The following is a 24,906-nucleotide window of genomic DNA, read 5'->3' on the forward strand; positions in this document are numbered from 1 at the left end:
GGATATATTTATATTCTGCCAGGCAAAGGTTACCGTAGAAACTAAGGAGTAAAGCAGCATAGTTAATTTCCTATAGGAGAAAATTAAACTGAAAACCAGAGATTTACCTCTGCATACAAGTACCTAACCTTGGAGAACTTTTCACTGTGTGAACCACATTTTATTTCACATTGCCTGAAGATAACAAAATGTAATGAGATCTGCTCCCTGAATGTCTCTAGGAAAGAGAAGTGAAAACAGAGATTTTTAAAAGTGGCAAGGGACTCCCTTGCCTTTTCATTTGTTGGGTTTAATTGCTATCCTGAATGTGAGCCATCAAAGGAACCCATGCCATGAAGTGAAGCCATATTGTTCCCCTGTGGGTACTTTTGTTCTTCATTTGATGGTATAAGCAAAGTCCTTTGTCCAACTCCTGTGGTCGGTCCATCTGTCTGGATGTTGCTGTTGTCGCTGCTGCCTGTCTTACTGGTCTCAGTGGGTCTTCAGATTGTAATTTTATGCAAATTACTTTCCTGACAAAATCATTTCAGACCTGGAAGCTCCATTTCAGTCCACTTCTTGTGAGTGGACATTAAGCAAAATGCAAAATGATTTTCAAGAGCAAGCTGTTCCCCAGCGTTATTTTGCTTTGCTGAGGATGACAGAGGAGCAAATGCTTTGCATCTCTGCACAGTGGCAAGTATGCAGGTACAGAGCCACTGTGAATGACAGTTCAGTTCAAAAGCCATCCCAGGTTAGCACTCCTTTCTCTGGAACAACCCTGTGACCAGCCTGGTTATAGCTCTGGGCAGAAACCAGCCTTTGGGACCTGAAGTGACTGGGATAGCTCTCAGACTTCTGCGCCTCTACTTCCCACTCATTTTCAACAACTGTGATGCTGGCTGGGTTGTATCCATCAACAGTAGTTAATCTCTCACTGATGCAGCCTGCCTAGAGCCTGGGTTGAAAAGCAAAGTGTGAAGCAGTTCCCGAGAACTTGGTCTTCTGAAGGTCCCACTGGAAAGCAGCTCTTACGGTGACCATCAGACCATTGCCTGTATCTGAACGGGACCTTCCTGAGCTGCCCTGTGATGATTTCTCGAGCTTCTACCACTAAGCAACCAGGGTGGTTGCATTTTAATGGGCAACTTGCATCACTGCTAGGCCATCTACCCTACTCACTCACTTAAACAATGAATGGAAACGGTGCACAAGGAAATGGAGCAGCTTATGAGGTCCACAAGAAATAGTTAAGGTGGAGTCTTCCCATGTAAAGCCACAGTCATGCAGATGAGGTGGTGTGGCATGCTGAAGTGATACCCGATCAAAGATGTCCATCTCATAGATGGGCTTCTTCCAATGGACAGCCTAGGCCATCCATGACTAAAGTGCTTGTGTGATCACACCAGCTAAACTAGGCCCTTAAAATAGGGACCTGGGGTGAATCCTCAGCATCTCCCCTATGAAAGAAGCCAGGTCTGTCAGTCCCAAAGAACAGGTGAGCTGAATCTCTTCTCAAGCCACTGATTTCTGAGTCTGCCTTAATTTCCCTTATATATCACCTAAATAAAGCAAAGATCCATACAAAGTTTAATTTTTGTTCTCCAGAGAGGCCTAGAGCTGCCATAAGCTGGGCAGTGTGATACCCATGACCACAAGCTTTCCAGCAACCTGAAGCATGCTGATGTCACCCGAGGGATGGGTGGGAGGGAAGTGGAATAAGGCTTCATTACACTCTTATGTGACAGAGGAGGTTCTAGGAGCTAATGGAAATATTGCGGGAAGAAAAAGTGTGCACAGAGAGAAACACCTTTGATTTGATTACAATAAAAAATTTATTTTGATTCATATCATACTGAAAAATTAAATAAATAATATGTCAAAGAATGATTGAGTGAGACTCCCCACCATCAGGGAAAAAAACCCCAAACATAATCAATCATGTAGTCAAAGAAAAATAGGAAGAAAATCTGGTCATGTGAGAAAAAAAGTGCTCAAGAGATTTGGCTTTGGTAAAAAACATAACACACACTCAAGGAGTGCTTCAGAGACTTTGCAGTGGTGGCAAATACAGTCCAAGAGTTTGAAGCCTTGACATGTTGCTAAATGTTTTCCTTTGTCCTTTTAAACAAAATAAACCCAGAAAGTTTCTAGCAGGAAACAGGACAGTCTTCAACATTGGCAGTGGGAATTAATTCTTCCCTCAGCGTCATCTGTTGGTATCTCCTTATTCTGAAGGCATTTGAAAGAGCAGCAAAATTGTGGAGAAACTGAGACAAAGATCTAAAACAACAGTCAGTTGCCTGAAGGACTCAAGAAAAAGTTCCTCTGGAATGGAAATGTGATGGCACAGACTATGCCTCAACCTGCAGCCGGAGAGGTTCACTCTCTGCTCTCCTCACACTCTGAAAAATAGACAGCAGTGGTACACAGTTAGTGCTTGCTGTCGGCAAGAGAATTAAATGGGAATTGCAGCTTGTTCCATGATGAAGACACCAAATCTATCCACAATAGTATGAGCCACGATGTTTCGTATGTGCTGTCAGAGGCAGAATATTCAGGGGAAAATTGGAAATTTAATTTGGACAGCAAAAGGAAACTTCCAGAACAACAGAGGGTAAAAGATAGGTGATTTTTTTTACCACTTTCTTTGCTCCCAAGCTGACACCTGTGAGGTAAAAAAAAAATCAATGGGATTTGGGTACCAAACCACTAGGAGTTTTCTTCCAACTCTTTCTAAAAAATGACTGAAACAGCAATGAAATGTTTCTGAATTACTGACATCTGTCCATGAAAAATAAAAATAAAACATTTGAAGCTCATGATGAAAAAAGTATCTCCAAAATCCAGCCACAGGGTAAAGATACCACTGGGGTCTTCCATGGAGTCTTTTTCCTCTTAAAGTTCCTTTGCTTGTATTACTGTGACATCTCACCAGAAGCATATGGATTAACAACAGTTTAAATAGTGGGAATGCTTAAAACAAACAAACAAACATGGTTCAGGTAGAAATGTTTCGCTCTTTTACAAAGGACATGTAGTAGACAGTAAGCCCATTGAATTTGCTGCGCCTGTGACATGCAGGTGAGTTCTGCTGGCCACCATGCTGGGAAAGGGCTTCTTGACATGAGGATCATGAAGAGATCTCAGCACGAGGATTTGAAGATCCTGCCCTTTCCATATCGCTGAACCGAAGGGTCACGTGTCTACAGCAAAGGGAGCTCAGTTCCCTGCACAGACGTTCGGCACCCTCGGCTCTTTATACGCTGCGAGTCCGGTCATACACACATGGGTAAAGCAGTTCGTGTTGGTGAGTGGTGCTGTGGCCCAAAATAGGGATATTCCAGCTGACCGTGCCATCGTGCTGTGAACTGCTGCCTTGGAGGGGAGCTCACTGTTAACAACTGGCACGGAAAGACAAGGGGATAGATAAATCTTGGACTGAAGCACGTCACTTGTCGAAGGGCTGGGCTTTCACTGAGCTCAAATACTTACCTGCTTGGACATGCTGCCACAACTGGTGCATGAAAGACAAGTCATTTAGATGATGATTTCTAAATTGGCACAAACCCCAACCATCGTAATACACTAAAAATGAAATATGCCATTTTTTTCCAAGCCTGATCTAAAGTCCCTTGAAGTCTGTGGCACGAACTCCATTGGCTTCACCAGAGCTGAAAATGGGTCAATAATCCATGAATCCTGTTTTCATGATATCAGGAAGAAAAAAAAACACTGTTCTCCATTCTTCACTACCTAAACTTTGTTCTTGGATTCATACTTTATCTGTCCTTGAGGATTAAATGCATTGATTCCAGCAAAAATCTGTGGTTATAAAATCTCCACTGTCACTTCCCTCCTCTCACTGCCTCGAGGTACTGACATTAATACACTCATTCCTCCAGAGATGCACATAATTTTGAAGTCTGGCTTACACTGTAGGATCAGCTTGCGTAGATAATGTCCTTGTAGATGCTGCTACAGTGCTACAGAACAAAAGATTCCTATTGTATTACTAGCTGGTATCCCAACCCATGACATTTCTTCCATTTCAGATAGAGACCTTGTAAAGAGATACAATTTGTAAAAAAATAAGAAGAAAAGTTTCCTTGGAACTTCTGAATATTTTCCCATAAAAAAAGGTAAAACCTACCTTTAAAAATTAGTCTTGTTTGTGTTTGCTCAAATACAATATAGGAGCTGTTATTATTGTTTTTGACTACAAAAGTATACCACATGGAGGCTAAACTTTGGTAAATTTTCCCCCCTTTTATAAAAAAGTTTAATTTAGGGTTTGTCATCTTAAAAAAAAAATCACATCTGTTGCACAATTATAAAAGGCACATATAAACGACTGAAAGGAAAAAGTCCACTTTCCAACCTTAAACTGATTAAATAAAAATGAGCATTCCAGAGTATTTTCCACCAAAAAAAAAAGAAGAAAGAAAAATTATATATAACCAAACAAGACAAACAAACAAGTGGCTAAAAAGGCCAGTTTTTTGCTGGAGTTTTCAGTATTGTCTTCTGTCTCATTATGGCTGTGTAGGAAGCAATATTAAATAATATATGATCAGAGATGATTTGATCCATATTTTCTAGACACTATCAATGCAGAATGAGGCAATGGCTGTGATATTTACTACTCCAGGCAACTTCATCATGTTTTTGCTTAATACAGCACAAAATCAGAATAGAGGAAACAGCAGAGACAGTTCAAAAAGAAGATCAACAGCAGAAGTGAATTCATTTCTTTGAGGTAATCCTTACTATGATGTTCACAGCTGCCCTAGTGGGTCTCAAGTCCCAGAAGTTGTTTTCACTCTTCTTCAAGGATCTCCTGCCTTACTGGAGGAAAGAACGGACACACAAACAGCAGTTCCTGTGCCCATGTTTCCCCTAATTGCAACAGGCAGATCTTTCATCAATAATTCAAGAATTGAGCCGCAGAGCCTAAGCAGAGATTCATTTATTCCCACAACTGATTGGTAGTTTCCAGCTATCCGTAGATAGGAAATCACGTGCGATGTGGAAGCCGGTCCTCGGCTGAGCTCCCTGCGGTGAGCATTGCAGCAGTGAGACGCTCCGAATCCACCGCAGATACACGCATTGAAACCTGGCTGGTGCCCAGATCATCTTCACTGAGCTTGGTTCTGCTGCACGTTGGAAACTGCAGCCCCCACTTCTCCCCGTGGCCAGGGTCATCTGCCCTTGAAAAAATTTATTTTTTCAATGGAGGCAAGAGTCAAAGTTACATTGAACTCAAAATCCCCGTCATGGACACCTGTCTTCCGGAAAGCCCCAGCTGAAGCGTTGTTTTCCCAGTAGTGATGCCAGTGTCCTTTGCTGTCTGCTCCAAAGCCGTACACGTTCACCTAGGAAGTAAGAGAGAACTAGTCTTATGGCCTGCAAAGCAACTGGTCTTCGTCTGAAACGTTGAAGAAACTCTCTTGATTCTCAGTTTATCTACAGGCAGCAGCACCCGGAGACCTCGGCGGTATGCCAAGCTATTCTGCTGCATGAGACGATGCAACCACAGAAGAATGACCAAGGCCTACTCAAGGGACATTACATCTTAAGCTATGCTGAGACCACCACCGTACCTGAACTCAGACAGAAAAGGAAATTTCTCTCCATGAATTCTTGTTTAGAGATATGAAAAACACATTCCTGTCCCCTAAGCTTGATGTTTGACCTCAGGAGGTCAGAGGCTTGGGAATTGAATCTCCTCTTTAGCTGGTTAAGGCCACAAAGAGTGGAAAATTTTTGGTTTTGCTCCTAGTCTTCCAAATGATGACCCATGTCGACGCCCACTTATGTGCTTAATTATATGACATTTGCAGCCACTTCAGAGGCAGATGGACATTATGTACTTTGTGTGTGTATACACCTATGGCCTTTCGTCTCCCAAAGGCTCATTCATCGATGGCTATGCCTGTCTCCTCTAGTCGTAAAAGTCCAACCGTCACAGTTGATTTATTTAAACTGAGAGGGGGGATATGGCTGGGTTTGAGTGGGTCATAGCCCACAAAACAAGCACCCTAACCCACCCACACCTGGACCCACCCAAATACTAGCTGGTTTTAAGTTCTTTTTGGTAATGTCAGAGCCTTGTGCATTGCCTGCTTACCAGAAAAGAGATTCCACCCAAGCCACCCCTCCTCTCTGCCTTGACTATGGTACAGTTTCTGCCAGCATCATTAGGAATATTTCCATCACCTCTCCAAGCAACACAGGCCTAGGTGACAAAAGCTCTCTTTCATTAATAGAACTGTATCCAGGCCAGGGATTTTTCCAGCATAGTGATTTTTAACCCCCATGCTGACAGACCCATGCTTGCAGGATTTTGTAGAGCTGACCTGGTGTCTGAGAACTGATGCTGAGGACTCTGCATCTGTCTGAAGAAGCAAATGGCAGAGAAGATGGAGAGGGGGAAATAAAAGCTGAGTGAGTGGCCAGGGCATGTTCCTGGCACTTCAGTATGGAACGTCCTGATTTTTTATCCATATATCCAAACATAGCCAGACTTTACCTCATCGCATACATGGAGTGCAAATATCAAAGACAGAAGGCCTGTGGAGGGGTATCTCCCATGATACTGGAGCCAGTTTTCATAGACATATTTCATAAAAGCTGGATTATAAACCAGGATCTAGGCAAAATTGGAGAGAAAGACTCATTAATAAAATACCCTAGGAAAAAACAACAGTAGCATGTCATCCCTAAAGGACACTGGGGTAGGGGACAAAGGAATAATAGTTATTCCCTGAGGGCAGGTGAAAGTAAAAAATACAGTCGTATAGTTAAATGCATTGAAGAATATTTCCCGTGGACAATTACACAAGAATATTCCTTCCTTGGTCTTGATACCTCACCTGCTTACACTAATGTAAATCTTGGGTGCTTCTTACTGAAACCAATGTGTATGAAATGGCGCAAGCGAGAAGAAAATCAGGCATTCAACTGTCCCTGCAGCATCCTGCTGTAATGCAGATGAGCTCTGGGGAGTTGGAGGGCTGAGCAAGGCAAGCGTAAGATGCCATGCCCGATTTCACAGAATCATGGAATCATTTTGGTTTGAAAAGACCCTTAACATCATCCAGTCCAACTGTAATTTGGGTGGGAATGTAGGAGCAACTGTATCTTCTGCACAATATGCCAACCATGTCTTGGTATGTCTATAGGTACAGGTCTAAGGAAACCAGGGGTCAGGTGTAAACTATCATGAAGCCTATCAGGTTGTATCAGCTGCATTTCTCTCGTTTCCCAAACATGCTATTTTTCTATGCTTTTTTTTTTTTTTTTTTTACAAAAGATAAATCGCACTTGGTTATCTCCTGGGGAAATTATGAGGCCATCTAATGAAGACAGAGCACTTACTTAAGATCAGACCTGAGTGTACAGTAAATCCAAGGACTGGTGGGAGCCCTTGGTTTCAACCCCCTTCCCTGAATGTGGCAAAGAGAGGCTTTTCCCTCCATGCTGCGTTTGTAATTAGAGTGACAGTGTTTCAGTGCTATCTGGTTAGCTGCAGGGCTTTTCCTTTTATAAAGTCAGAGGTTAATTGCTGATACTGTATCTGTGTGTAATCGCTTCTCACAGGGTGTTTAGCATTGCATGGTGTGATAAGAAATACAAACTTCTCATCTCCCTGCTCGGGAAGCTGCTGCATATCACCAGTCGTACCCTGGGCTGGTGCTACTCAACTGTGACATGAGTTTAACAACCTGCCATAGTGCATCTCATGAGGGTTTTTCAGAGGTTATTGTGTTCCCCACAACAGGTAGGGATGAGCTAAGTGATTATTTAATACCCCCTGGAGGTCCACGGTTGGAAGCACAGGGATATAAACTGATACTGGTTAAAAGGTCTCATCTGAAGCCTTTGGCAAAAGCAGACCTCCTGAATGAAGGACATGTGCTTTAATTTGTAATTTTAATGCTCCGGGGCTAATATCAAACTTTACCAACCCTTGCGACATTAGGAGCCTGAGCTCCTTTGAAAATCAGCCTCTCGAAAGGCCGAGAGAATGAGACTTTTGTTTTGCTGGAAGGTCTGTGGAGGAAGAAACATTTTTCCTCTCCATAGCCTGCCTTGGTTACATCCCCAAAGGATACAGCTACAATAAAACAAGTCTTTGCATGGTGGCTAAAGGTGAGACATGGGCATGACCACCCTGCTGCATGGGAAAGCCTGCCTCCAGCCATAGGGCATGTCTATTAAACCACAGCATACTTGGGCAATGAGTCAGTATGCGTGGGATGGGCTCTCTTCCCACTGCTGTAGGGTGGGCACCAGGTTTGTCCATCTTTCTTTGACCTTCTCAGAGAAGTGAGGTCCCCTGACTGATTGCCTTCTACACATCCGCACTATGAAATAAAATGGGTGAGAGGTGTTTTGTTAGCCTTGAGGGAAGTGGCATGGCACAGATCGTGTCCACATTGCTCAGTTCTGTCCCAGTGTAAAACAGGGAATATTCCCTGGTCTGTGCTATGCTCCAAACCTTGCTTCAACATTGCCTGGGACAGTATTAATACACCTGGGACAAAACCAGCATGGACTTGGCCTGAGCCCAGTCTCCAAGCTTGTTTAATTGGGTGCAGGTAGTTATTATTACAGCTGCGGGCTAAGAGCCCTCCCCAAGAGCCGTTGATAGCATCATGAATTCTCCACTGACTTGAAAACACACATCTTTGTTCAGAGTTCACTTAGCTCCTTATGACAAGGAACTGACCCAGGAGTGAGGAACATCCTTGGAGTTCAAATAGTCAAATTATTTTAAAAAAACTTCAGAGGCTCTCCACAGCTCAAAGTGTCAAATGACTGCAACGGGTGGGAACAGAGCAACTGCTGTGAAGGGTGAGCACTGTTGGCCAACAGTGCACGTTAAATCTCCCTGAGCAGGACCAGAGGAAGCAATGAAACCTCCAGAACAGTGGTAATGCAATGGCATAGTCACAAGAGCAGTTTCTGTCCAGCCTCAGTTATTTAGTGGTTGATCTATGGCCTGAATGGCACACAGGAACTAAACCTTTAGCTTAGCTGAGCCTTGTAAAGTGTGTGTATTTTGGCTGCAGTTTTTATGAACGTCAAGAGGTTCCTTGGATTCTTGCAGTTTGACCCAAGAGACAAAAGAACTACAAATGGATTAGAAGAACAAATTCGCAAACCAGCATTGCTCACCTTCTCTTTTTTGACTTTGATTTTCCGTGGAACTGGAACATATGTGCTGTTAAAAGAAAGAAAACACAATGCCCAGATTAATAAAAGCTCAATATAATTAATATTTTTAGGTATTTCCAAAGAAAAAAAGAATACTCTTCATGTACAGTAATAAATTCAAATGATTTGAAAGTAATAAATTCAAGAAGTTGTTGGAAAATGAGGCTGCAATTAAGTGATACAGCATGAAAAGAACTGAGCTGTCACAGAAGCAAGTTTATAGGAAGCCATTACATTTTTAAATTTTCAAGTTAATTATTGACAGTAGGACACCAAAGATTTATTTAACAATATACTGTAGAGTCAATATTAAGTGGAGCCCATGACTTCTAATTCTTGGATCACGACTGTTGCACTCTGATGATGGGGCTTTCCATGTAATTTCATGGCAGAAAAACCTTTTCCCACCAGGGGGAGACTTTTCCCCTCCTAATACTTGTAGCTACTGCATTATTTTCAATGTAGGTGGTAGCAGAGTTCATAATTTCTGTGGTTATGTGCAACTCGGGCATTCCCAGTACACAGCCCCTCACCAGCAAGCTATTTCCCTCCTCCCCAGAGGGATGCTGAAGGCTTCCTGCAGTTCCCAGCATAAAACTTCCAAGTCATACCTTATGACTGGGTTGAAATCACGAGTCATGTCTTGAAAACAAAAAAAATCTTTTCTTCCCCATATCTCATGCACAGTGCATGCTGGCATTGCACAGCTTATCATGAGTGCTGTAAAAAAAAAAAAATCTCCCCGATTTTGTTTCAAGTGAAAAAATTCTGGTGACCTAGCTTTGTAATTGGAGTATATCCCAAAATATACCTTGCATGCTTTTTAGATGGGTTGTGGTAAATCACAAAAGCCTTCCATTAGTTCAATCTAAAAGGTTTTCACTTGATTTTTGGTAACGACAAGGTTCCTGTCATTACGGTTTTATTTCTCTTTGAACTATGGAACATCACCACTTTGAAACATTAGTCTAAGTCTCCCTGAACCAGTGGTGACCTGGCGACGTCTTCATCTCCTTAAGTACTTCTGGGCATCCCTGAGCTGTGATCCCTGCTCTGGGCTGGATGCAGTGGGATAGGTGACGGGTGGGTTCCAGCCCTCCCGAGATGAGACACAAGACACAGGGAAAGGGACAACCATGCAGACTTCTTAATCTGCTCTCAGCAAATCTGCCCTTGCATCTGCTTCCCACGCCTGACCTCGATTAGTGAAGTCAATAGAAGTAGGCTTGGTGATCCCACGTCGTTTTTGTGGTTATGAAAACAAAAAGGCTTCTTTGCTGGTAAAATCTCATTATTATATAAATAAACAGCCAATCTTTTCTAAAAAGGTGATGTGGAGGAAGCAAGGGGACATACTTCATGGGCATCTACCTAGGTACAGTAGAAGACCAAAGAGAACGGTAAGCAGTGTTCAAGACAGTATTTGCAGACAGCTCTGCTCCAACCAGAAGACTACTGTAGCTCTTGTCAGGTGACACGTTAGGCATTTTAATCATGGGATATTTCATTTTTTCAGAAGCAGTACCCAAATCCTGCTGTCACGTGGCTGCAGAATTTCATACACCTGCACAGAAAGTATTGGCACCCTGATTAAGAATGAATGGAGACCTATGCCATTATGATCATATAAAACCTGGGCTGCATAGCAGTCAGGGAGTTAGTAACCCAGAAATACTACACAGGAACTGAACAAAGAATGAAGCCTGTGATGAAGGTGGCTACAGGTAGAATACATATAATTTGGAAAACATCTTCTATGGGCCACTTTGCAGGGCTCTAGTGAAGCCTGCCATCATTACTGGCCACCTTGTACAGGACATTTACTGTACCCTTGACCCAAGTGGAAGATATGGAACATTTTAAAGAATATAAAAATTGCTCTTTGCCAAACAAAGCAGAGATGCATGGAGCTTTTTTTCACTATGGAGATTCCTAAAAGACTTGCAGAAGGCAAGTTAAGGCAACTAGGCTATATATATGACTGATGATGGCCTGAAGGTTTTCTGTCCCAGAAGGCTTTTCTTGGTCTTTTCTGGGATAATGCTCAGTCTTAGTGAGCAACTTTGGAATGGACATCCATCAGTCAAATGGGACATGTCTGAGAGAATCATTCAGCTATCAATTCAATCTAATATTAAGGCCACCTGCAGTTTGGCTTTTGTTTTGAGCTGTAAAAATTGCTTGAATTAAAATACTACTGGGAGGAGTATATGATTAATTCACAGGTTTTGAGTCTTAGGAAATTATTACTTCATTTGAATGGGATACAGAAAATTAAACATTGTGTAAAAGTCTAATCAATACAGGATGCTTATCTTTTTAACTATGAGTGCACTTAGGTTGTTGTTAACCTAACCTCAATTGATACTATGCAGCCTGTGCACTAGGCATGATGGCCATGTAGGTTGGGGTAAGGAGGTGAGTATTTCTTTTCTTCTAAACTACCGCATTTCAGATGGGTTTTACTTTTATTTCATGCCTTCTCCCCTTTACAAATGTACAGTCAACAATTTCTTTATACACTGTATCTGACATTGTGTGTTTAATGCGTGCTCATAGGTTTATTCTGCTAGCCTAAAATTATGTTACATATATTGTTATGATTTGTGTGCTTACAAATTTCTGGTTTTATTATTCCACCATGTACCAGCTTATTAATTATGCAATTTCCCCCCTTTGAGTATGGCAAAAATCTTAAAATACTGATATTTCTTCCATGTGGTTACTCACACACTAATTTATACCAGACGCTTACCAAGCCCATGTATACAATCTGATTATAAAGACATAATATATCCTGTAATTTATTAAGCAAAGATGTTTTTCCTTTCATGTGCTGTGACTGCCTTGTAGTCAAGCAGTTATATCTTCCCGATAGGCTAAGGGCTCACTCAACTTTGCCACTGCAACCTACTTGCTGCCACTTCTGAAGGTAAATACTTGACAAAAAAATAGTGAACAGCTTTGCAATCTGGGCACAGAGCAGTGACAGTGATGGAAACACGGATGGGTGATGATGGCAGCAACTGGCCCTTTGTGGGCTCCTCTTCCCAGTGCAGGTGCAGATATGACAAAGATGCAGCAAGGGGCTTCATTCAAAGGCTGTTGAAGGCAGCGGGATCTTTCCGTTGCTTCTGATAGGATTTAGATCCAGGCTTAAGGGCAGAGGTTCTCAATCTTTTTTATCAATACAGTTTCTAAAAGAAAAAAACCCTAAGCCTTGCAAAAAAGGTGATAAATTTTATCCAGTTTTCTAAGAAGTGGGCTGATTTTTCCAAATTACAAGTGTGTCCTGAAGATGGATTTTTTTCAAGACAACTTATGACTGTATATACTAAGTGCTGGTGGCAAAAAACTTAAAAAGAGACTAAACCAGATTTGTTAAAAGTTAAGAGAATCTTAATAAGAAGTGAAAAGAATCTAAAATGCATTTTCAAAGAGAGAAAAGGAAAAGAAAAGAAGAAATAAAACTCCATTTGTTGTCCCATCAAAAAGTTTTCCTTAAAAATGCAAAGTGGGTCTTATGCCCACTCAACAGGGACATACTTTTCCAAGTTTTTAATCTTCTGAGACTCTGAAATTGGGAAAAAAAGTTGAAATGTCTTGAAATACTTCTCTCTGGAATAAAGTAAACTGATCTGCTCTTGTTGTCTATGTGTAACAGGGTGTCACTGAGCAATCCCACAAGGTTGTGGTTTTACACCCAGCAGATAACCTTACACACAGTACAAATGTCACGTATTTCATTCTCTGGGTTAGGAAAAAACAGCTTACAGGAAGTGAGAGAATCTGCTAGCAGGCGTCCAGAAAAAAACATTCATTTTGTTCACATTTCTAATTCTAGCGCTGCCATAAATGTATTAAGCAGGATATTTACTTCTGAAAGCACTCATAAAGAAGAAATGGAGAATAAATACCAGTGTGGCACATTATTGCCAGGTAGAACACGTGAATTGAAGGCTAAGGCACACAGATGATGCACAAAACAACAGTGTCTCCTCTGCACGGCACTCAATTGTGTTCCGCCAGGAAAGGCAGACCGAACTCCTGACCGACCTGTCCACGGGAGGATGCTGTGGATGGGGCACTAAGTGCTGCAGTCTGCTTCTGCTCTCACTGCCTTGCGTGAGCAGCCTGCACATACTTCTCTGCCTCCTTGTCCTCTTCTGCAAGTGGGATAATGTATGTTGGAGGACCACTTGGCCACCCAAATGTCTCGGGTGGGATAATCCAGGTGTCTAGAACCACCACTAAATGAATAACCCACCAAACACCGGATTCTGCAGATAGCTTTCTGATGGGTACCTCTGGGTATGGGCATGCTGGCTGCACTCACTATACTCCTGAGGGACCGGAAAGGAGGAAGGATGAGCAGAAGCCCAAAATGAGGCACTGAACCCCAAAGCCCAGGAAGCCACTGCTCAAACTGGCTGCCTCCAGCAGCAAAAACTCCCCTTTTCATTTCTCTGAGACTGCTGTGTGGGGCTGTGAAGAGCTGGGTCTGGTTCTTTGCCTCAGAGACTGCACCATAACATTAAGCTTTTCCTAGAAAGCAAGTGTTCAGGACTGAACTCCGACCTGAGGGGGTCTGTAAAGCTCCCTTAGGCCTTATCAGAAGCCAGGATTTACCCAGTGTAGGCTTTTATCTCGCACAGCAACATGAGGTGTGGGAGCTCCCACCCTTTCAGCCTGCCCTTACTCACAAGTTGATGGTGCCTGTGGTGAGAGCGGTGACAACCCAGCGCAGGTCCAGGGTTTTGAAGGGGATGAGGATCATGCTCACGTTTTCTGCCAGCTCTTTGTAGCTCTCCGGGTAAACGAAGTGGTGAGTGGTCTTGCTCCCAACATCGGATTCATAGCCAGCAGTGGGAGCACGGTTCATTCTGCAGCCCAAAAGTAAGAAGGGAGAGAGTGAAGAAGCAGGAGAGGAATTAACTAGGTACAAACATGTGTGAAACTTCCCCAAATCATTTGCTTGAGATGGCAGGAAAATGCTCCCATGGCTAAGGAGAGTGCTGTATGCAGGCTTTTTAGACATCCTTGACAGGTGGTAGGGGTCCTCAAGCAGGCTGAAATGACCATCACCCATGTGAATACATTAGCAGTAAATGAAAGCTCAGCCTTAGTGTGGGATTCCTTGGACTGAATGGGAGTGTCTACCAAGCAGGTGTATCTAAGAGCACATCCCTGTGTTCCCTTTACAGTCAGCGGAGAGATAGTCAAAAGAGTGGTAAGTCCATGAGGACTCATCTCCCTTCATCCTAAAACTGTAGCCTCCAGTAGGTGAGAAAAGCATTGCCCTAAAGTCCATCAGCTTGACTTCTTGCAGTTTCATTCCCCCACATTTGTACAGGTGTATTTGGATGTCTAGGGTCAAGGTAACAAACCATATTATGTGTGATGAGAAGCAGCAAATATTTCTTATGGTCATCCCACGAGAAGGCACCAAACCCACAGTAGACAAATCCAGGACCTGCTGCTGACACATCATTTACTCAAACCTTACTTTGTAGTATATCCTCCAACTTTGGTACATCTACTTAGGGTCACTCTCCAGACATGTGGTGTGCTTTAGGTAGATCTGGGGTCAGTGCATGAAGATCTGCCCAGGGCCCACCAGAGCTTGGTCAAAACCTGTTGGCCAAACAGGGCTACCTTATGTTGGGTGTATCAGTGGGGGTTTCTGAACTCAGGACTGCAGAAATGCCTCTACACTTGTGTTCACTTCTGAAAGCAAATCTGGGGACACATCAGCAATTCCTTCCCTGATGCATTAGCTCCCCGCTGGTAGAGACTTGCATGTTTCTGTGGTGCAGTGTAATGCAGATTAGAGATCCCCAAAGCGGCTCTGACCAACTTTGCATGAATCCATGGTGCTGTGCAACACCATGAGGAAGCCCCCAAACTGGCTCTGAGCAGAATGGGATTTCTTTGCAGCCCAGTGGAGTCTTCTGCAGAGACATTAGCTCAGCTCCTGGCAGAAATGCGGGGAGGACAAGGAACGATGTAGCTGACGAGGTGATGAGGAGCATTGTACATTGCCAGACAACACGCTGCCCTGGTCACTGATAATGGGGGAGGCAACATCTGCTTATCAAGTCTATGCCAGGCTGTGTTATTGCAGTGCTCCCCCAGGTGAATTAGTTAAGTTTATTCTAACTCCCTCGAAGGGAGTTATTAGTGTAGAAAGAATAGCCTGCGAGCCTGCGTGGACTTGTTATTGAGTTAGCCTCTTCCCTGCCAGTGACCCACATTGTACTGCGTAGAAATATTAGTAAAGCATGAGACATGATGTTTTTCTTGAGATTAGTCAGTCTAAGGTATAAAATAGGGGAGTTTCTTTCCATCAGGACAAAGCCAAGGGTAGCATCTTAGTTATCTTACTCACAACCTGCCCTCAGGTCCATGTACCTTCCCCACCATCCGTGGTGGGGCTGCCTGCGTGACATGGCAGAAGGCCGTGTTCACACCCAGTCACGGCAGGAAGGACCGAGCAGGAATTTCCTTCCGTCATGAAAGCAGATAGTTAAACAAATAAAGGTGGGCTGGAACACGGTGTTTGGATGGAGAGGTCTCCCCTCAGACTCCCTGGCTCTTTCCTGCACTTGGCTGTATTGCCAGAGCACGTGCAAGTGAATATCAGGTCACCAGAGATTTTGGGGTTTGGATTAACACACAGAGGGGTCACCTTCTCTGCACAAATTTCCATGGTGAATCCTAAAACCTTGCGCCATCCCTTCAGATCTGGCTTGAGATAGCTCAGATATAAATCTGAGACTGGAAGGTTCAATTCCAAGTCACAGAGAGTTTCTCCCTTGCCAGGGATGCATGGTTACGGGAAGGGCAAGGCCTCAGAGCAGAAACACGCATCTCTCTGTGTTACTCTTTAGTTACTACTCCAAAAAAATAGCTTTTGAATCTAGCAAAACCTTTTCTGTGTGAATCTAGAAACACAGGCCAGGCAAGATAAGAAAGTCCACACAGGAATAGGGCTGTCTCCATAGCAAGGGACACAGAATTAAGCATAAATGCACCTCAGCTGTCTTACATTTGCAACCTGCAGGACTAATGTCAAGGGCTCTTCTCTTCACGGATCTGAAGACCAGGTTGGCTGCCTTTGCCTTTGGGGAGGTGCTTTTGGCAGAGGGTAAGGCACACGACTGAAGGAATCAATTCCTGAAATGACTTATCATGAACGTTTAGATGTCATCTGAAGACTCTACAGCATGTCCAAGCCACATTGGAAGCCAAGTGGCCTAAGGTGGCTTAACAGTTTTAATAGTGTTGATCTTCTGGCGATTCACTCTTGACTTCAGTGTACAGCTTCCTACTAAAGGTTACGTTATTTCTGAAAGTATAATCCCTCATGTGGTATTTTCAATAGCAATCTCGCTCTTCCAGGCCCTCTGACCTGCCCTGCATTGCTCCCCAAATTGCGCTGTACTCGCTGCTGAAGTGTGAAAGCTGGACAATGTGTTGGAGGTGAACTTAGTCAGCCCAGGTATCTTGGCTGCCCGCTGGGCGATTAGATCTGCTTACCTAGTTCCCGCTTACGTTTCAGTGGGGCAAAATAGCCAGTCTTCATGGCCTCAAAAGGAAGAGGCAATGCAACTCTTTACAAAGTAGCTGCAGCCAACCAGTCGTCAAAAAAAGTGACTTTGGCTTTCCCACCCCACCGTTGCTTAAGAATGAACCAGTGCAAGAAAGTCAAATCTGATACAGTCAATGAAGTGTGTAAAAGATCACTTGTGAGTACTAGCTGCAGAAATACCTTTTACTCAAAACTGCATGTTTTTTCAGCTATATTATTTTAACAGAGGCAATTATGGACAGTGCAGAACAAGCTACAGTATCAACATCTTTTTCTAAGCTAAAACATGAGGTTGTATCTCCAACACACATAATTTACATCCCTGGAACTTAGATTTGACCCAAGTACAGATTTCACTAGATAGCCCCTGAAATCTTTGCTCACTTGTCCCCAAAAATACCAATGAATCTTAACAAAGACATGTGAAGCCGAGGTGGTGCCTACTCACCTGAGCACAAAGTCATGGGAGTCAATATCTTGGCCATACTGAGACTGCCGAAGGTTCCCAGAGTTGCCCACGACGGCGCATCGTCTGCATGTGTAGGTGCCTCTCTCCTGCAGCGGATCCCCATCCCCGGGAATGATCCCAAACAATTCCTTGAGAGTAGCATTAATATTCTTTGGAGTTTTCTCTCCTTGCAATTTCTGTTAGGGAGAAAAATCACTCCAGGTTATCAATACTGCTAGCTTCTCTGTGAGCAAGACGTAGCTTCAAATGTCTTCTCAAAGACTATTCTTGCATCTACCTGCAGACACTGTCTCCTGCAGTATGCATTACAAGGCTTAGGGTTGGGAGCAGAAGTGTGAAAAAAAACCTAGAAAACCCCTTCCCATTAACTTTTTAAACTTGGTTCCCCTTTTCCCCTCCTTCTCCTTGGATTCCCAGAACTCCTCAGTCTCTATCTAGCCATAGTAGAACAGATCATGCGTTCTCCCCAAGGCTGACCTTAGCAGAATAAATGTTCTTCTGGTGTCTATAAGCCTAATCCCACCTTGGACCAACTATCTTCTGTTAGGATATGTATAAGATTTTTTTTAACCCTTCTAGAAAGGACAGAAGAGTCTCAGGGAATCCGATGGAGCACAGAAGTGGTTGACACCCCTTCCACAAATTTTGGCATATGCCAGAAGTGGGAGCAGGAGATCTTATTGCTGCTGTTCTGGACTGTGGAGGAACCAGCTGCTAGTGCAATAGGAAACTACGGTAAGGTAGAGTCAGCCCTGAGAGTTGGGATGTAAAATCATTGAAAAAATTCTCCAGGATGAAGAAAGCCACCCGGACCTTGGTCATTGTGTCTGTTGCCATGGAGGGAAACTCTTTTGTAGCAGCTCTGTGGTGCATGGTGGAAACAATGGCTGGATGGGGAAGGTACAGGCAAGGTGCAGGGCAGGTGATGGTCAGATACTCCCTTTCTGGGGCTCTGCTCTCTGAGGGCTACAAAAGAGGTTGGAAGTGCTTGCAGGCTCACAAAAAAGCATTGCCCACCCTTGTGGTGCCGCTGGCTTGCAAGCTCACAAAGGGAGAACGGCTCCTAACACAAAATCTGCCAAAAGGCTCTGCCCTGGCTCTGCTAGCCCGGGGCAAGGAGAGACAGGGAGGGAGAGAGGAGAAACACCTTTTCCCATGACTCCCAGCAATGGCCTGGGGTAATTTGGCTTTAGTTTCCGATGTGTTTCCCTTGACTGCACCAAGAACTGTTAATTTGTCCTGCTTGCTCTCTCTCTCACAAACAAACACAGACAGATGTAATCACTGTAATTTTTGTTTAAATTTCATGCTGTCTGTTTGCAGAACTAGGTAAGGCAACCTTATTTGCACTGAATTGAACATGCCTGTGGAGCTCAGAACTTTAAGACAATATTGGGGCCAAGAACTTGAAACGAAGACAAAGAAATGTTGCATACATAGACTTAATCATTCTGCTAATCCTTGCTAGCCTATATACTCATATATGGACTGCACAAGGTGATTAGGATGCAAGGTAATTAGGATGACCAGACAAGCACTGTCATTATTATCATGTATGTCACTATTCAGTGGATGGCTCAATTATTTACATGAAAAAAGTTATCTTCTAAATTTGTGTGTGATGCTACAAACACATGTTCACATATCTAAACTCTTGTGTATTCTTTATGAATACAATCTAACCTGTTTTTACTCTCAATATATGAAAAACGCTTAATGTTAGAAAGCCTGCAGCCTTCAAAATAAATGGAAACTTCATGGATGTCTTAGAGTGTAGTATCAGGTGTATAATGTAGAAAAATCCAACCCTTTTAAAAAAGAAACTTATTTTGATTTTTTGAACACATACGTACATACACCCATGTAGACTGTCTCTCTGTAAAGGTGAGCTGACTTTAACTGACTTACTTTAAGAAATTAAAGGGAAAACCACCAAACATGCACCAAAACATTTTTAAGAACATAGTTATTCTGGGAAAAAAACCCCAAAACCTGTTCTTGAACTGATTTTGCCTGAGAAAATTCAGATGAGGAAGGTAATTTTCAGAAAATTGTAAGTACCTGAGCCCCCTTTTTAAGTTAAATTGCCTTTTCAACCAGAGTGATAGCATCAGGAAAGGACCTGGAGTATTGACCTCTGTTTGATGTATTAAAATGGTAGGAAACATTATCATGGATAGGCAACCTCCATTTACACAGAACAGGGATCTGCCTTTTCTTTCTGTTATGCTGCTGTCGGTCTAGAGTAACTCTGTTGTGACCAAGTTAAAAGATGGGCACCAACACCAGCCTGAAAGCAGGACACTGTCACCCTACGATCCCTCAGTTGTACACAACTTCCACAGCAGAGATTTTTACTTATGTTAGAGATTCCCTCAATGACCTCAAATAGGATGATGACCTTATCGCACTGTGTGCTGAACTCCATACAATAAGACATCCGTCCTTAACTCATTAAAAGTGGTCTGTTTTAATTTCCTCAGTGATTATCTGATTGGACTACATTTTTCAGGCCTAATCTTCAATCAGCACTAGTTAGTCTTTGACATTTCAGCAAAACAGAGCAGAGCAGGCAATGACGCTGGTTAACTCCAACGCAGATACAGCTTTTAAAAGTTCAGACTTAATGTGCAGCCAGTTCCTTATTGCACAATGTTTACTTGACTTCTTGAAAAAGACCATTTTAATGGCCTTAAAATTACAAGCCAATTATAGTTCACTTTCCCACACTGAATTTTTGTCCCTTTTTTGAGTAATATTGTCTTTTTTTTTAACAAGCTCCCACCAGTCTAGCCTTTCCCATAAATCAACAAAAGCAATGGGTGAAAGTTTGTCGATGCAGAGCCGTGTCAGTGCCATGTGGCTCTGCTGGGACAGCATCCTCCCTCCAAGTGCCGTAGATGTGTGCCAGGGATACATGTATGGAGATAGCTGCTAGAAGTGGGTTTAAATACACTGAAATACCTGACCCCTGTGTCCTGAGTGAAGTGGCTACTTTTCTCGGAAGTCTGTGCAATCAATAGCCATGTCTAACGATGCAGCTTAACCTCTTGTCCAAGTCCAAAAGCATCTTAACCCACCTTGTGTCCACATATAAAATATCACTAGATCACTTAAAACTCCAGCTCCCCTCCACAAAATATTTGTCTGGCACTTGAGAGTCAACTCTTCACCTTAGGTTGTTAAAAACTGTGATTGGGAGTCCAGATTGAGAAGTTCCCTAATCATGTTCACAGGGAAGACAAACTACACCATCCTCCCAGCCTTAGAAACTCCCCACTTCAGATACATAAGTTTACTAGCTGTTTTTGCTTCTTCATTTTTTTTTAAAAAAAAAAAAAAGCAAGAAAAAAGAAGCCAAGAAAAAAGAATCCTCAAAGTTTTTGCACTTCCTTTCTTTACCCATGAATGGCTTTCCAAGGAAGAACCTGTTGCTCCTTCTCTCACCACCATGTGCACACCTCCATTAAGGATGACAAGAGACTTTGCTGCTTTTATAACCTTCTCGGAAGGCTTTCCTGGGCTCTCCGGTACCATCACATTGCCAGTGATTGCCAAGAAGCAATATCCAAATCTCAGCTAAAGGGAGGGTGTGAATTCAGAGCGAATAGCTTGGAGTGGGGACGACACAGCTACAGCCAGGAAAGCCTCAAAGGAAAACTCTCCCGGTGACTGCGCATCCTGCATCCATGGACAAGTTTGGCAGCGTATTAAATACACCTTCAAAATCCCAACTTATTAGCAGGTAGGAAATATCCTGCTTAACCTGTAATCATGGCAGTGATGTGGATGCAGATGGACCAAGACACAACCCTCGTGGTGGACAGGCAGCGTTGCTGCGGTTCTGGCAGCAGCCAGCACTGCCAGGGCAGCCCTGCAAGCACACAGCCAGGCTGCCTGGGAAAATTGGTGTAGCGATACTGTGTTTTGTGGCTTTTCTAATTTTTTTAACTGTTTTTAAGAGATAAAGAGGGAATAAAGCCCCGTGAGAATCTCTTTTGCGCAGCTACTAATTGCCTCACTGCAGCAGTTTGGAGGCATTAATACTCAGGCAGCACTTCCCAGCTGTAAGACATTGTACAAAGATTAATCCTAGCAACAGCCTGGTGGGGCAAATCCAGGTAATCTCCATTTTGCAGATTGAAGGAGAGGTTAAAATGAAACCATCAATTTTAAAAATGCCTCCTTGGTCTGGAAAATACGGAATTATTATTGTTATACTTAATGTCCTGCAATTACTATGTATCAAAGAGATTAAGGGGAAGAATATAGGGGCTTTCAAGAGTTCAAGCTTTGTTTAATGATTTGTGTCTGTCAAAAAATACGCATTCTCAAACATGAATGTAATGTGCATATATTATGTAAATAACACACACTAATATGCGTATGCCAAATTGTATGATTTCTGACTTCCATGGCTGGTACGGGTCACCTCCACACTATAAGGAGCAAAGACCCTGCCTCTGCCAGCTCTGCGTGCCCTCGTTTCTGGCTGCAGGATGCTTGAAGCTCGGCAGAGCTTGTGCTTAGAGGGACCCATGAGCTTGGACCACCTTCAGATCCATCTGTCCTCGCCGGAGGGGACCCTGGAGCTGCAGCCCAGCTGGACGTACGCAGGAGCTACCAGTGGGAAAAACAGGTAGTCCAGGGTCACGTTCTCCCGGTATGTCCAAGGCCGGTCTAAATGTCATGCTTGCACCCAAGCAGTACAAACCCAGGTGGGACTGGGCACTGGGACTAGAGCCTGGGACTGGGCTGGATTTGGTTCCACTTTCTGCAGCTCCCTGGGAGCTAAATGCCACCTTCAGTGCGCTGAGCCCTTTGTATTGCTTTCAAAGTATATCACAGACAGCGTCCCAGTTTTAAAGACGACTTTGGGTGATCAAAGTATTTGGGCATATTTTCTACAAAGAGCATTCAAAATGCATGACTCAGGTGCCAAGTAGCTCTGCTGCTGTCTTAAAAATAAGTGCAGCTTCCATGACTTCCCCTGTGCACATGTTGGGGATGCCCTTTTGTTCGCTGTCTGGTTAGCAAATCTTTTAATTACTCTTTTCCTACAAACGTAACAACTAAAAGCTAACATTTTCTTTTAGATACACTAATCACATGGCCCCAAGAGCTGAGCTTTCTTCCAAAAAAAAAAAGAAAGCAAAATCCTCAAATATCATAAGACTCGAGATAAAAATTGTTATAAAGTGGTAGTTTATGAACAAGGTGCTACAGATAAGATGGCCAAGGAACTCTGAGCCTGATTTTATTTATCACAGCTTTAATCCATCAACCTCAACAGGGTTATTTTGAATTTAGAACAGCAGGTTCTGATCTCATATTTTTAATACTTTCTGACCACCAAAACCAATGCCAAAAACCCCTGAGAATAAAACAAGAGAACTATAAACAAATGCTGTGGTGTGTTAGAGCATATAATTCTTGCCCTGTTTCCTTACATACAGGTTACTAAATTTAGTGGAAATGTCCACAGCATGTGTGTCATGGAACAACAATGAAAAACTTGTAGGTGAACCAGCTCAGGGAGGCAGGGAAGAAAACACAAGCAGAAAGAAAAGCATCACCTAACATAAGGTGCTAACTTCCAAAACACTGAGACTCTCACAGTCCCTGAGCGTAAGATGTGGGAAGGCAGACAGACAGAGACACACGCAGGTAGAGGAGAAGAGAAAGGGAGAGGAGGAGAGAGAGGAGGAGGAGGAAGGAATGAGGGATAAGGGAGGGAAGGAAGGAAGGAAGGAAGGAAAGAAGGAAGGAATTTCTAACAAGCTGGCTACAGTCTGGCATATTATTAATGCCTAGATCATCTCCAAGACAGGAGGACTCCAAGTCACAAAAAGAACAGAGAAGCTGCAGGGGTATACCCAGGAGAAGAATTTTGGCCATTACTTGTTACCCAAACTAAAGTAACCAAGGGAGAGTTTATCAGCTGGGTAGATTTAAGCAAACAAAAAGCAAGTAACAGCCCTGACAACAGCCCCCTTGTTTCCGTGAACACAGAAACAGAGACGTACGTTTTCAGGTGCCTTCTCCAGAAGCAGCCTTGCCCCGTGCAGCAAGATAAGCTGCTGCAGGGATGGTGGCACTGACCTTCTCTTCCCTGCTCCTTCCCACCAGCACAGGTGGCACCACTAACTCCAGTATGGACAACGCAGTTTTATTCACAGCAGCCAGGAATATTTCATTCCAGAAGGCCACATCCTACCAAACTGGAAGAGCTGAAACCATATATTCTCCAAATAAACCATGAAGCAGCCTGGCGGCCATGTGAAGAGCTGTAAGCAAGTGAAACCACCCCATCCTTTGGCCCTGAATGTCACTTCTTCTCAAATACCGGTCCTTAGGCTCTGAAATCAGTCCTCGCCTTCCTAGAAGTGGAGGGATACTAATGCTACAGGATTATTTGGATGAATAAACCTTATTCACATATACAGCAACAGGGTTAATGGGAAGGGAGGGCAGACTGAGCTTGGTAGACAGACAGCTCTCCAGCAAGGGCTCTGCCTGTGTTTAGTCCAAGCACATCACATGGGTGTCCCTGTGATAGGGAAGTCACAGCCTTATAATGAATAGCTCCAGTGCAGTCACCGTTGTCTCAGTTACAGCATAACAAAACAACCATGCTGTCTCAAGTCAGTTCCTGAGAATGAATGTGCAGTCATTTCTCCCCTGAAACAAAGTTTAAGCACTCTCAGGTCTCTTCATGCCTCATCCTTTAACTACAAATATAGTAAAAAGTCACAAATTATTGAGTTGGCAAAGCAAGCAAGAGTAAAACATGGCCATGAGCAATGTTTTTTGTAAGACTGGCTGAACTCTCAGAATCACTTTGAAGACGAGCCTAAAAATGAACAGCAAAAAGGGAGCGCAGTCAGGACGCACCTGGGAATTACTTGCTGTAGAAATGATGCTGACTGTCTCGAAAAGGCTTACCCAAAGCAACATGTGTATAGTAAATACATCGCAATGAGGACCTGAGGCCATGTCATGCCTGGGTTTACCCAGAAGCATCTTTCAGAGGAGTCAGGGCACCTTCTCGATCTATCACAGATTAGGGCAAGTATTTTCAGTGTGTAGCTGACTTCCAATACACAATGCAGTTTTGGGGGACACCAAAATATTACGCACATTCTGGCTGAAGATAACTTCTAGCTGAAAAAAAATATGGTGGGAAAAGGATAGAAATCTTAGAAGATTTATTTTTACCACCTAAGAAAAAACTGATTTGATTTTGTGTTCTGAAATGGTGTATTCCCTTTGAACTTGACCTGAATTCAAAAAATGAATGAAAACACTAAAAATAGGGTTAGACAGCCCTGAAAATTAATGGACAGCTTTTATTTGGGTTGGGAGGTGTGGGGGAGAAAAAGAAGACTTTGGGTTGTCCTGAAAGTCACCAGTTTTTAATTTAGCTGAAAACAAAACAACCCTCCCCCTCCTAAATCTGTCTCAGGTTGAGCTGAAGTGAGATATTTGTGGGTTTGGGTTTTTTTTTTTTCAGTTTCACTACAAGAAGGAGAATCAGAAATTCAGACCTCTCTACTGAAAGTCCCAAGCTTTTTCTTCCTTTTTAATTTTTTTTTTTTTTTTTAAAGACAATGCATTGAGACATCATGTTTCAATCAGAGCAGTG

At 43.1% G+C, this 24,906-nt stretch overlaps 1 protein-coding gene across 2 annotated transcripts in view; it reads right to left on the reverse strand.

Annotated features, from left to right (window-relative positions):
- Nucleotides 1-1,796: 1,796 nt before the first annotated feature.
- The window catches only part of ST3GAL1 (ST3 beta-galactoside alpha-2,3-sialyltransferase 1), a 79,354-nt gene continuing 56,244 nt past the window's right edge, over nucleotides 1,797-24,906 (reverse strand). For both annotated transcript variants that reach the window (XM_075023997.1, XM_075023998.1), the window contains 5 exons: nucleotides 17,241-17,437; nucleotides 13,905-14,084; nucleotides 9,163-9,208; nucleotides 6,512-6,631; nucleotides 1,797-5,354 (listed from right to left, as the gene is read on the reverse strand). In XM_075023997.1, coding sequence (XP_074880098.1) covers nucleotides 5,181-5,354; nucleotides 6,512-6,631; nucleotides 9,163-9,208; nucleotides 13,905-14,084; nucleotides 17,241-17,437 — 717 coding nt within the window. In that variant the 3' untranslated portion in view covers nucleotides 1,797-5,180. The remainder of the gene's footprint in view (nucleotides 5,355-6,511; nucleotides 6,632-9,162; nucleotides 9,209-13,904; nucleotides 14,085-17,240; nucleotides 17,438-24,906) is intronic.

Source organism: Buteo buteo, chromosome 3, assembly GCF_964188355.1.
Source record: "Buteo buteo chromosome 3, bButBut1.hap1.1, whole genome shotgun sequence".
Taxonomy (NCBI): Eukaryota; Metazoa; Chordata; class Aves; order Accipitriformes; family Accipitridae; genus Buteo; species Buteo buteo.